We start from the raw sequence: 12,849 nt of genomic DNA, 5'->3' as shown, positions 1-12,849 counted from the left end.
CTCTTCCTTCTCCTGCATCTGACCCATACAATCCTGTTTCCTCATGCTCCTGTCCATCCTCTCCTGTCTCTCCCTCTCTTCCTGATTTTGTTCTTCACTCTGCATCCTCTGTCCATCCATCCTCTCCACTCCCTCTCTTCTCTCACTTTCTTGTCCTCCTTGCTCCTCTTTCCTACCCTTCTCCATACTTACCTGTCTCACCATCTCCTCCTCCTTCATTATCTCCATCTCCTCCCTCTTGCTCCATTGCCTCTCTCTGTCATCTTCCGCCCTTCCATTCCTCTCTCCGTCTCTCTCTCTCAGTCACTCTTTCTATCAAGTTTCCTCAGCTTCACTCTCTCCTTCGTTGGTCTCAGTTCTCCGTCCTGTAGTGCCGACTCTGTTCAGTGGTTGATTTCTCTTGCTTTTGTGTTCTGAAAGATAAATTCCCTATGATGTATCAGTAAAACTGAAAAACAATTTTAATGAAAACATATTTTCATATTTGCAATCGTAAGTTGAGCATGGCACACGGTTCAAGGAGGAACATTTCAGAAACAAGAGTTCGGAGTACATTTTCAATGAAGCTGTATTGAATAAAGCATGAAGGATATCAAAGAAATTACCAATATAACAATATTACTTATCCTATCAAACAGAAAACGTAAAGACCCATACAATCACAACATACACCTTCACTGCAGTGAAACATTAAAACAAAATCAAAGTACAGCAAAGTCAAAATATGAGATTACAGTCAAAATCATGTGTTTAAAATGTCAACATATGAGATTAAAATTAAAATAAGGAGGTCAAAAAGTCATCATATAAGATTTAAATAAAAATCATGAGTTAAAAGGGTCAAAATATGAGATAAAATAAAAAATCCTGAGTTTAAAGGTCAAAATATATGACTATAGTCAAAATCATGAGTTAAAAAGGTCAGATTATGGGATAAATTTCGAAATCACGAGTTTAAAGTGTTAACCTATGAGATTAACGTCCAAACTGTAAGTTTGACAGGTCAAAATTTGAGACAAAATTTTGAGGTCACGAGTTAAAAAGGTCAAAATATAAGATTAAAGTCAAAATCCTGAGATTAAAAGGTGAAAATATGAGACTAAAGTGAATATAGTGAGTTCAAACTGTCAACATATGAGACTAAAATTAAAATAATGAGTTCAAAAGGTCACAATATGAGATTTAACTCAAAATCATGGGTTTGAAAGGTCAAATATGACATTAAAGTCAAAATAGTGAGTTTAAAATATCAAAATATGAGATTACAGTCAAAATCCTGAGTCTAAACAGTCAGCATATGACGAAAAATTCAATATCATGAGTTTAAAGGTTAAAATATAAGAAAGAAAAAATCAAAACCATGGGTTTAAAAGGTCAAAATATGAGATTAAAGTCAAAATAATGATTTCAAAAGGAAGGTAAAAATAAAAATCCTGAGTGAAATAGGTCAAAATATGAGATTACAGTCAACATCATGAATGAAAAATGTCAACATATGAGATTAAAATTAAAATAATGAGCTCACAAAGGTCAAAATATGAGATTGCAGTCAAAATCATAAGTTAAAAAGGTCAAATATGAGATCAAAGTCGAAATAGTAAGTTTAAAAGGTCTAATATGAGATTACAGTCTAAATCCTGAGTTTAAAAGGTCAAAATATGAAAAAAAATTAAGATCATGAGTTTAAAGGTTAAAAAATAATAATAATAAAAAAATTAAAATCATGTGTTTAAAAGGTCAAAATATAAGATTAATGTCAAAATAATCAGTTCAACAGGTCAAAATATGAGATTAAAGTCAAAATCCTGAGTTTAAAAGGTCAAATATGAGATTACAGTCAAAATCCTGAGTTTAAAAGGTCAAAATGTGAAAAGAAAATCAATATCACTAGTTTAAAGGTTAAAATAAAGGAGGAAAAAATCAAAATCATGGGTTTAAACGGTTAAAATACGAGATTATAGTCAAAATAATGACTTCAAAAGGTCAAAGTCAAAACAGTGAGTTTAAAAGGTCAAAATATAAGATTACAGTCAACATCATGAGTTCAAAATGTCAACATATCAGATTAAAATTAAAATAAGAGGTCAAAAGGTCATCATATAAGATTTAAGTTAAAATCATGCGTTAAATGGGTCAAAATATAAGATAAAATTAAATATCCCGAGTTTAAAGGTCAAAGTATATGATTACAGTCAAAGTCATGAGTTAAAAAGGTCAGATTAAAGTCAAAATAGTGAGTTTAAAAGGTCAAAATATAAGATTAAAGTCCAAATCCTGATTTAAAAAGGACAAAATATGAGATTTAAGTCAAAAAAGTGAGTTTAAAAGGTCAAAATATAAGATTACAGTCAAAATCCTGAGTTAAAATGGTCAGTATATAAAAAAAAATTCAATATCATGAGTTTAAAAGGTCAAAATATAAGGGAAAAAAATCAAAATCATGGGTTTAAAAGGTCAAAATATGACATTAAAGTCAAGATAATGACTTCAAAAGGTCAAAGTCAAAATCCTGAGTGAAAAAGTTCAAAATTAGGTGTGGGTAAAAATATAGATTAATCAATGCATTGCAATATTTCCTCCCTCAATTCAATATCAATTCAGCAAATCCTCTGAATCGATTCACCTCCTGGCCAGTGGGGGTCGCTGTGCATATGATTTGCGTTGTATGGACGGAGGCCGCACTCGACCAAACAACAGCAACCAACCATAACCATGTTATGTGAGGTTTATCACAATTTCCAAGAGGACAGAAATAGTATTTAAGTTTACATGCACTTTACTTTTTCAGTGTTTATACAGCACTGTCATGTTTTTTACTTTTGTACTCCATATGCACAATTAAGTTATTGTGCAAATTTTTATTTTCAGATGCTTTGTTGCTCAAAAATGTAAGGTGACTTACCAAATATGTTCACATGGGCATGAAAATAATTATTTAAAAATTGTCAACAGGTTATTTATGTATTTCTACTTCTTACTGAATCGACATTGAAGCATTTAAATCAATATCGAATCGAATCAATATCGAATCGAATCGCAACCTAAAGAATAGAAATTGAATTGAATAGTGAGGTTTTTAACAATACCTATACCGATGGTATACCTATGGAATTTGGCCAATAATAAGGTTTACCAATACAAAGTTGTTTTCATTTGTACCGTTTTCCATGAGTCCAAACAATGCATTCTTCTTATCTATTTTATTGTGAATGAAATCAGTTTCACAGTTTTTGCCAGAATTTCTTTACAGCAGAAACAATAAACAAATGCACAACAAGTAAACCATAAATAAATCAAACAAACAACCGGAAATCCTCGTAGTTTCAGGGAATGGAAGTGCAGTAGGCGATCCTGCTGGCTTGATTTCCGGTTGAGCTATCCGTGCTTCAGAAGAAAATACTACTATGACTCTACTTTTGCTCTCAATGAACACAAAAAATACCAAGGATTCAGCAAAGTTTTGAGCTCAGCTTGTTCAAAAATAGCCCTTTAGATCGTTGTACAATCTTTACCGTGTGCTGGACTTCAATTGTGCAGAAATGTAACAATGTCACACTAATTTTGGTCTCTGCTGATTTTATTTTGAAAATTACGGAACGGAAGTATGTTTGTAACTGCGGCTAAGGAAGTAAAGACGGAGAAACAACCTGGGTAGAAGTCCTGTTAAATCTCCTGAGTACGCGACAAGATGGAAAGTGACTCTATTGACAGTTTAATCCTGAAGCTCCACGATGTGAACGCGGTGAAGTTTGGAGAGTACAAGCTGAAGAGCGGCATGATGACTCCCATTTACATCGACCTGAGAGTTCTCGTGTCATACCCTGCCCTCATGAACCAGGTTAGCACGTGCTGTCGTTCCCGGGCATAGCATCATGAACTTTCTATAGAGCGTTATGAATCTATAACGATGCAACAGACTGCAGATACGCTATAATTCCTTTTTAAATGTCAGTGCCCTCGTGCTGAGGGGAAGTAAAGCAAGACGCACGTGGATATTTTATTATAGGACTCAAAGTTCAGCAGTCAGGAGTTAACTTTTCCATAAATCCAAAAATATATTGTGCACACTCAGATTCTGTTGTAATAATATTGGCCTTTCCTGGGTTCAGTTGGCCGTGAAGACCTCATGTTGTGGACCTGCTTTAAAACCAGAATACTAGAAACCAGATTTAATGTAGTGCTCTTCCATTCCAAAGCTCACACAATAATAAAACAATTAAAACAGCTCAGTCAGCAGCATTCACTATGTTCATGATTGCTTTCATTTTCTGAACTTATAAATTTCACTTTCACTCTAAAGTTTGCAATAAGGGATATTAGAGGTGTACATGCATGGAGATGGAGAAAGTATCTCCTGTGCTGACTTTGAAAGTTAAGGACTATATCTTGTTTTGTTTTGCAGCCATCGCATACAACACTTGTACATCACAATCTTGCCTTCTGTTTTTTTGTTTCTTAGGTGGCACATTTGATCTATCAGCGCGTGCAAGAAGAAGAGCTACAGTTTGACAGTGTGTGTGGGGTTCCTTACACAGCCCTGCCTTTGGCCACCATCATCTGTTCCACACATGAGCTGCCCATGCTCATCAGGCGGAAGGAGGCCAAGGACTATGGTGGGTGGCTGGAAGATTTAAACGATTTGTTCTGTGGTGAAACTATCCCAGGCTTTAACATCTTATTTTTTCATCTGGATAATTGTATCTGTACCCAATCCATAAGGGTGTAAAAATATTTTCCTCTAATTATGAAAGAAAATATTGATATTAATTTGCTTCAAGGTGAATCTAGGTGTGCTTTGGGATTTAGTGTAACCATACTTTATTACCACTACTATATAGCAACAAAAGATGTATTATGTGTTACAGTGGCAATTTGCATGGATATGAACAGCATGTCAGGCTTTAAAACAGTGGTTCTCAACTGGTCTAGACCCACCAATATCTTTGATGATAAATCACGACCCAAGTGAACAAAAAATTTCAAGAATGGACATTTTGTAAATAAAAATGTTGCTCTTAAGATCTTCAATGGAACAGAATTAATGGCTGGAACAGAGACAGGGCAAAACTGACATATTTTACATCCCTTTTTCCCCATGATAATGTGTAAATTGCTGCAGATTTTCCAGAGGTCTTGAGAATTGACTTCATTAACATGGTAAAAACAGCACTTTTATTGCAAGAAAAAGAGATAAATGACTTTAAATACTGATAAAACTTTTTAAAGTACCCATTTTCACAACAAAACAGAGTAGAATAAACTGTATGCATGCTCGCCGTAGACTTTTGCCACCATTTTTTTTCAGACACACATTCACGACCCACTGAAAACTGCTCCACAACCCACTTTTGGGTCCTGACCCACCAGTTGAGAACCACTGCTTTAAAATATATGATATTCATTTAAGATTTCTCTTAAATTATTACATTCTCCTTCATAATATGCTGCTGCTGCTGCTTTCATCTTTGTTTTTAAATGTTTGCTCATGGGGCAGTTTGGTAGCACCTCTTTCAGGGATGATATATCCTTTATTTACTCTCAGCACAAACGCCTACAAACACACCTGATGGTATCATTATTGAAAGTTAAACTGGCATAGTGAACTTTAAAGAGTGCAGAAACAGGTTCCTTCCCTGTGTGTCTAAAAGTGAAATAATTGATTCATAATTTATCACAAGTTGCTGGCGATAATGGTAATTTGCTTACTATAAAGCTTTTAATAATTGTAAACATTTGGGCTCTACAAAGACTTCTCTAGAAAGTCATTCAAGTTTTTAAAATTTACTTTCTCACTCTGGATAACAAATATGAGCCTGTTGCATCTTGTCTAAATCAGCTAAAGCTGAAACTTTTTCTCCACTTGGAGATTACTGCCCAGGCCTTGAATCACAGAGTTTTGTGTGTCATATGTGCTGTCCTTGTGTAACCCTGTCAGGAACCAAGCGTCTGGTGGAGGGTTCATTTCGGGAAGGAGATATCTGTCTGATCATTGAGGACACAGTGACCAGTGGTGCCAGCATCCTGGAGACAGCTGAAGTGCTCTACACAGGGGGTTTAAAGGTGCAGTATTAAAAGGAAATCCAGCAGGCTCGATATCATAACAGGGATGTTAGGTAGAGAGTTGTTTTGATAAAGAAACACAGGAATACTTTCAGTACAGTGACAGTGATCTATTTTAGCTCAGTGGGGACATTTATTTTGAAAATCTTATTTGTTCAAGGTGACAGACGCCATCGTCCTAATGGACAGAGAGCAAGGTGGTGTAGAAATGTTGGCTTCTCAGGGTATCAAACTCCATCCAATCATCTCCATGTTCAAGCTGCTTAATGTGCTGCTTGCAGCCAAACGTATTGATGCTGAAACTGCCCAGAGTGTACGCAAGTTTATCTTGGATAACAACACTTTCAGGTACAGTTGCACAGTCTGAGTTACTGTTTGTTTGAATATAAATATAATCCTTACAAAGCAACATTTTGAACTTGTCGCTATCAGACCAAAGGAAAATGGGAATGGTGTTCCTGCTGTCAAGAAGCCATGTTTGGAGCAGAAGATGGAGCTGAGCTATGGAGACAGAGCAAAACTACCAAGTATGAAATCATCCAACTCAGTCAAATGGCCAGCACTAGTATGGTACTGTAAAAAGTATGCTAATCTTGAAGTGTAGGAAGAAATGATGGCATCATCACTGGTGCTATTTAAAATTTATTTAGCCTCTGATCCTGTAACATTATTGTAGTCACAGTTTTAAGGCTTATTATACATTTTATCTGTAATTAAAGAATTTATTCCTTAGATATTTGTTATTCTGAATGGGGCAGATTCCATTCCACTCCTGACCCTCCCTCTTATCCACAGATGTTCACCCGTTAGCATCAAAGCTGTTCAGCATCATGGAGGAGAAGCAGTCAAATCTGTGTGTGTCTGCTGATGTGACGGGCAGTGAGGAGCTCCTACAGCTGGCAGACTCGTTAGGTCCCAAAATCTGCATGCTGAAAACCCATGTGGACATCCTAAAGGTTGGTTCAAACAAGTTTATCTGTTTTAAAGGAAAAATAATGTCAGAATCAAGATTCTTATGCCAGTTTAACATTCTCTAACAGGACTACACGGAAAGCTTCAGCCAGAAGCTGCAGGCATTAGCTGAGAAACACAACTTCCTTATTTTTGAAGATCGCAAGTTTGCCGACATCGGGAACACCGTTAAGCATCAGTATGAAGGTGAGGGGCCATTTTCTCTACAAATCTAATGAAGTCCATTTACATTAAATCATTATGCTTAAAGGGATATTTCAGTATTTTCTAATTTGGATTGTATGAGGTACCTGACAGTCGTAGTATAGCATTTGCCTCCAGTGATTTCAGTGAGCGTTGCTTTTTAAGAAGGACTTACTGTTGAGGGCGCGCAGATGGCCTAGCGGTCTAAGGCGCTACCCATTTACGCCGGCGGCCCTAGTTTGAATCCGGCCAGCTGCATATCTCTCCCCACTCTCTCTCCCGTTTCCAACTCTATCCACTGTCCTCCTCTGTCAAATAAAGGCACGAAAAAAGCCCAAAAATAAATCTTAGGAAAAAAACGAAGGACTCGCTGGTTGTGCCAGCTAAAATGCTAGGCTACACAGCAGAACAGAGGGGGGAAAATCTTCCTGGAATTTGGCAAGTTTTTTGGTAAAAATGGGCCTCAAAACAATGTTGGCTCAAACGTATGCAGTATCAAAAATTTTTGAAGCATTTTATTTCATACCCAGAAAGCCTCTGTGTTTCTGTCACTATTGTGCAATGCAAGAGCACGTACAGTAGCCAAAGCCTGCATTGCTAAATAGCGACAAAAACACAGAGGCTTTCTGGGAATAAAATAAATTGCTTCAGAGGTTTTCAATACATTTAAGCCAACAATGTTTTGTGACCGTTTTTACCAGAAACTTGCTAAATTCCACAGAGAACCTGTACCCATCTTCTCTGCTGTATAGCCTAGCTTCCTGTCTGGTACAACCAGCAAGTCCTTCTTAAAGAAGCAATCCCCACTGAAATCACTGGAGGCTAATGCAGCTGCTACTGCTAGGTACCCCATACAGCTCAACTTCAAAAATACTGAAATATCCCTTTAAAATCCCGAATAAAAGCTGTTTTTTATTAAATGTTGCTTAAATACTGTGTCCATATCCATTCCTAGGTGGTTTGTACCAGATCTCATCCTGGTCTCATATAGTCAACGCCCATGCGGTGCCTGGGCCTGGAGTGGTGAAGGGTCTGAGCACTGTAGGGAAGCCTCTGGGCCGAGGCTGTTTGCTCATTGCACAGATGAGCTCTCAGGGCTCATTGGCTACAGGAGAATACACACAGGCTGTGGTAAGCATGTCTGCATTTTAAGAAAAACTTTAAATTACATCAACGTTACCATTTTACAGTTGTTTATGTCTGATTTTACAGCTAAAGATGGCGGAAGACCACACAGACTTCGTGATCGGGTTTATATGTGGCTCCAAGATCTCCAAGAGGCCAGAGTTCATCCACATGACCCCCGGGGTGCAGATACAGGCTGGAGGTACATTACACTGCATTAAGATAAGATGTTTTCACACCTCTTTGCATGCTGAGTTGATTTTGCTTTCAAACAAAGTTTTTAATTTACATGAAAAGTTGAAGGTACAAATGTAGAGGTTTTTCACTTAAACATCTGCATTGATTAAAAGAATACTACTCCTGTTTTTTAGTTGAGTACTTTAAAGGGGACATACTATGCAAAAATCACTTTTTCAGGCTTTTCTAACACAAATATGTGCCCCCAGCCTGTCCACAATCCCCTCAAGTACCAGAAAAATCCATTCCCTCTCCCCCTCTCTTTCTCCACCTTTCAGAAAATGTGTGCTGAAACAAGCTGTTCTCAGATTTTACACCTAGTGACCTCACATGGGGAGTAAGCACCTGCCCCCATGTTTGGTTTGCCCTCCCCCACTTGGACGAAAGTTCCGCCCTCCTCTCCTGATCTTCCTCTCAGCTGCCAGTTGAGATGCTGGATAGCTCAGTAGGTTACCCTGCTGACTATGGTCTAGGAGATTGATGGTTCAAATCCCAGTCAGGTCCTAAACTTTGGATAAAAGTGTGTGTAATATCAGGTGTGCTGCATCCATTTCCTGAGGGGGTGTGGTCAGGGGCGGAGTCAGACAGTTAATTACCATTTACAGACACAGAAACGGCTTATTCTGAGCAGGGCTGAAACAGAGGGGTTTTAGACGTGCAAAAATCCAATACTGGAGTGTTTTTTAGCAACAAGCTTCACAGGCATGTTTTGGGGACCTCTGAGAACAATATAAACTTATATTAAAAGGGCAAAATATGTCCTCTTTAAATCCCTCAAGAATTTCTAACAATTTCTAAAGCCAGAGAAGTCCTAAGATTCTTCTTTTGTTCTGTCATTAAAGTTGACCCACACCACTTGGAACTCCATTCCACCAACCTAACAGTGTGTCCTCATTGCACATTTCAGTACACTGCTATCGCTGTGCTCATGAGGAGAACTATGGTCTCTGTTATAATAGGCCACAACAGAAAATACAGCCTAGACCTGCCCTCTGGGAAAGTGTCTTAAAATAACTGGTTATGAATGGCACTATACATTTTTTTTTAAATTGAATGATTGACTGAATACAATTAAACTTTAGAGATGCAATGCTCAGTGCTCTACTCAGGACTGCACAGCAAGGCTTACCTGTGTCTAATTGAGGTTGAGTTAGGGTTCTTTTCATTCCAAAAACTGAACTCTTCATGGTGTATTTATGAAACAGTGAACCACTGTTTTGGTTTCATGGATACATTTCTCAAAAAGTGGCCTTCCTAGTGGTCTTCTACTGGCTTTCTTTGGTTGGCAGCGCCTTGTTTGTTGACATGCAGTGCGTTGTGAGAGGGGCTGTCAACCAAAAGCAAGCTTCTCTACTGTTTAAATAAATAGCACAAATGAATCTACCTGCAAAAAAATGCACAGACTCTTTCTTCGTACATATGTAGATATTTTGAAAATCGTTAGTCACAGAAATCCTTTTTTTACTGTTTTGTCCCCAAAAGAGGGGAGAACAAGTTGGTGCAAAGAAAAGGCTCCTGGCTTATTGTTAAATTTGAGTTATCAATAAAAATCTGTGTTTCAAATTCCGATTTGTTTTTTTCTTTTGTCTTTAGAGTCCTATAACTTCAATAAAAATAAAATGACATTACTGCAGTAGATATTCTCTTAAAACCCAGGTTGTTCTGAAAAAAAAAAGATGTACAGAGCTTGACTGTGCACCACAGTGTTGATGTTTTACAAGCTTTTTAGAACTAAAAGTCTAGACAAGACATGATGGTAAAAAAAAAATAGCTCTAAGGGTTAAATACAATGCAGATACTTCTCAATTCTGAGTTTTTACTGCTACAGGTGAAACATTTAAAGCTCTAGAGACAACAAGAAGTTATCCAGAGAACTTTCAGACTTTAATCTTCTTTTGCTGCTGTTGCTCATCTTTAACACTAGGAGGAGCAATCTGACAAGGAACGGTAGTGAGGCCTGGCCCTCATACTACTAAGCAACCTCCCATTTCTCTGACTCTCCTCACCTTTCTTTTCCTCTCCCTCAGGTGATGTGTTGGGCCAGCAGTACTCCACCCCAGAGGACGTCCTTTACAACAAGGGCTCTGATGTCATCATTGTTGGTCGAGGTATCCTGGAGGCTCCTGATAGGCTGGAGGCAGCTGAGTCATACAGACAGTCAGGCTGGGAGGCTTATACCAAGAGACTGAGCAAGACCGGCCAATAGGAGCAAGCTTTGTGTACTCCATCTGATGTCAAATGTATTCTTAGAGTTACACCAACAAGAACATCTCTGGAAGACTGAAAATATGCTTTTATTTCAGAGTTTAGAAACTCCTATGTGCAAATAATAGTAGAATATCTAGCGTTGTATGTAGATATGACACTGCCACATCCAAAAGCACAGCCACACAGTTCATTAACATTTGAGTTATAGGCTACATCAGAGAGTACAGTCTAGACCTGCCCTTTTTTTGAAGCATCTGAGATACCTTTGAATTAGCGCTATACAAAAAAATATTAGAGTTGGGGTGTCTGGATGGTGGGTGTATCAGAAACTTTACTGTTTACTGTGTGATAATGTGTTGTTTAGAATCTGTCCTGTTATTAAGCTGCTTTCTTGAAATGATTCCCTCCTTAATAGCCTGCATGGATTGACCTGAAGTCCACCCACTGTGGCACTTATAACCAGGGTTAGAGTTTCAGTATTTCAGAGTTTAATCTTCTCTTCCTGGTGTGAACATGCAGACTTTAAGATTTAAAATTAATAAAGTAGATTAGCTAGTTTTTTAAAGATAAGATGGCTTATAAACTTTGAAAGGATTTTCTAGCAGGTGTCATCAACCATTCCTATGCATGCTTTTGTATCATTTCTGAAATGTTACACCAGGATATGCCGGACAAATGAGAGGATGTGGCTGTTGTGTAGTTGCTATGTAGTAGATTAGATTTAAGGGCATTTCCTAGTTTTCAAGATTAATGATGGCATTTTATTTGCCTGATTGATTGTGAAGCCCTAAAGAGAATATGACAAAACTGTGAATTATAAAACCAGGGATCTGCCAGCTAAAGATGTTTTTCATTAGTATTCCTTCAGATGAGGAGTGTTTCAGCTCCGATTTTTAAGCTGATACTAAGTTTGGATAAGACTTCTTATCACTCAAGTGTCTGCCGTCCAGTGTTTAACTTGACTCCAAATATTAAGGAACAAAAGAAGCTCTCAAGGGACGCTCTTCATTTTTTTCAAGTGCTCAGTGATACTAGAAAACCACACCACGAGTTGTTCTCGGTTTTAATCTTCTGACTTGTAAAGAACACTGGGTGAATGAGTTTTGTTTAGATAAGACACCTACAGTTTGTGACACCTCCCTGAAGAAATAGTCAGAAGTAAACAGCATTTCCTGGAGCCATGACAGTTGTGCTGTTAGTCCTGGACAACAAGGACTGCAGTGGTATAAACGTACTAATGAGGGTTTGAAAGAATAAATGATCAACGTCGGTAATGTGAACTTAGTTTGGATTTTTACTTCTGTTCCATCTGTGACAAGAAATGCAATATCTTTCCTCATGAGATGATCTGCTTCAATAAATCCTTCTCATTTATGAATATCCTTTCTATGTTCTAATTATTACATCTGTCTTTATGAAGATACATGTCAAACAATAATGAGATTATTTGACATTAATTTTGACTTTTTTGCCTTATCTGTTAAATTTATAAATACAAAACCTCAAATGCATATAATGCTACCAAATAATCCCATTTATTAAATGGCAATGAACACTGACATTTGACTAAGACTAGCTAAAAATAAATCTTTAATGACCACACAATGAAACAGAAACACTTCTGCTGCACTGCGGTAAATATGAACACGTCAGAGGAGATTTCATCAATGAAATCAAACAAAGCGTTCCTCATTTTGATTCAATAAAGAATGAAGACAAAATGATATAACTGTTAGGAGAACACAGAATCATCTGTAGAGACACTGCTAAATACATCTGACCCTGCCATAACCTGAGGGACAACCAATCAGTCTTTTCCCAACAAACACACAGAAATGTGTTTTTCAATGACTTAATGTTATCACTTTAACTTTTATAATGCCACAAACATACAAAGAAAATATGCATACAGTCATATTGTTATATCTCATTAATCAGATTTATTTTTCATTATACATTGATTATTTGTATTAATTGTAAATATTTAATGCACTTTCTTACACTGCTTTGGCAGTAACTGATCTGTTCATGCCAATTAAGCAAATTGAAATTGAAAAAAAAATG

The 12,849-nt window shown here is 37.2% G+C and overlaps 1 protein-coding gene across 1 annotated transcript; it reads left to right on the top strand.

Annotated features, from left to right (window-relative positions):
- Positions 1 to 3,624: 3,624 nt before the first annotated feature.
- Positions 3,625 to 12,163, top strand: umps (uridine monophosphate synthetase). Its single transcript, XM_041806315.1, has 10 exons — positions 3,625 to 3,838; positions 4,460 to 4,613; positions 5,936 to 6,060; positions 6,221 to 6,408; positions 6,493 to 6,587; positions 6,856 to 7,016; positions 7,101 to 7,218; positions 8,171 to 8,346; positions 8,428 to 8,542; positions 10,605 to 12,163. The coding sequence occupies exons 1-10, from the start codon at positions 3,689 to 3,691 to the stop codon at positions 10,781 to 10,783; spliced, it is 1,461 nt and encodes a 486-aa protein (XP_041662249.1). The 5' UTR covers positions 3,625 to 3,688; the 3' UTR covers positions 10,784 to 12,163.
- Positions 12,164 to 12,849: the final 686 nt, after the last annotated feature.

This window comes from Cheilinus undulatus, linkage group 15 (assembly GCF_018320785.1).
Source record: "Cheilinus undulatus linkage group 15, ASM1832078v1, whole genome shotgun sequence".
In the NCBI taxonomy this organism is placed as follows: Eukaryota; Metazoa; Chordata; class Actinopteri; order Labriformes; family Labridae; genus Cheilinus; species Cheilinus undulatus.
Note: the sequence above shows the minus strand (reverse complement) of the source record. Positions and strands in the feature narration are given on the sequence as shown.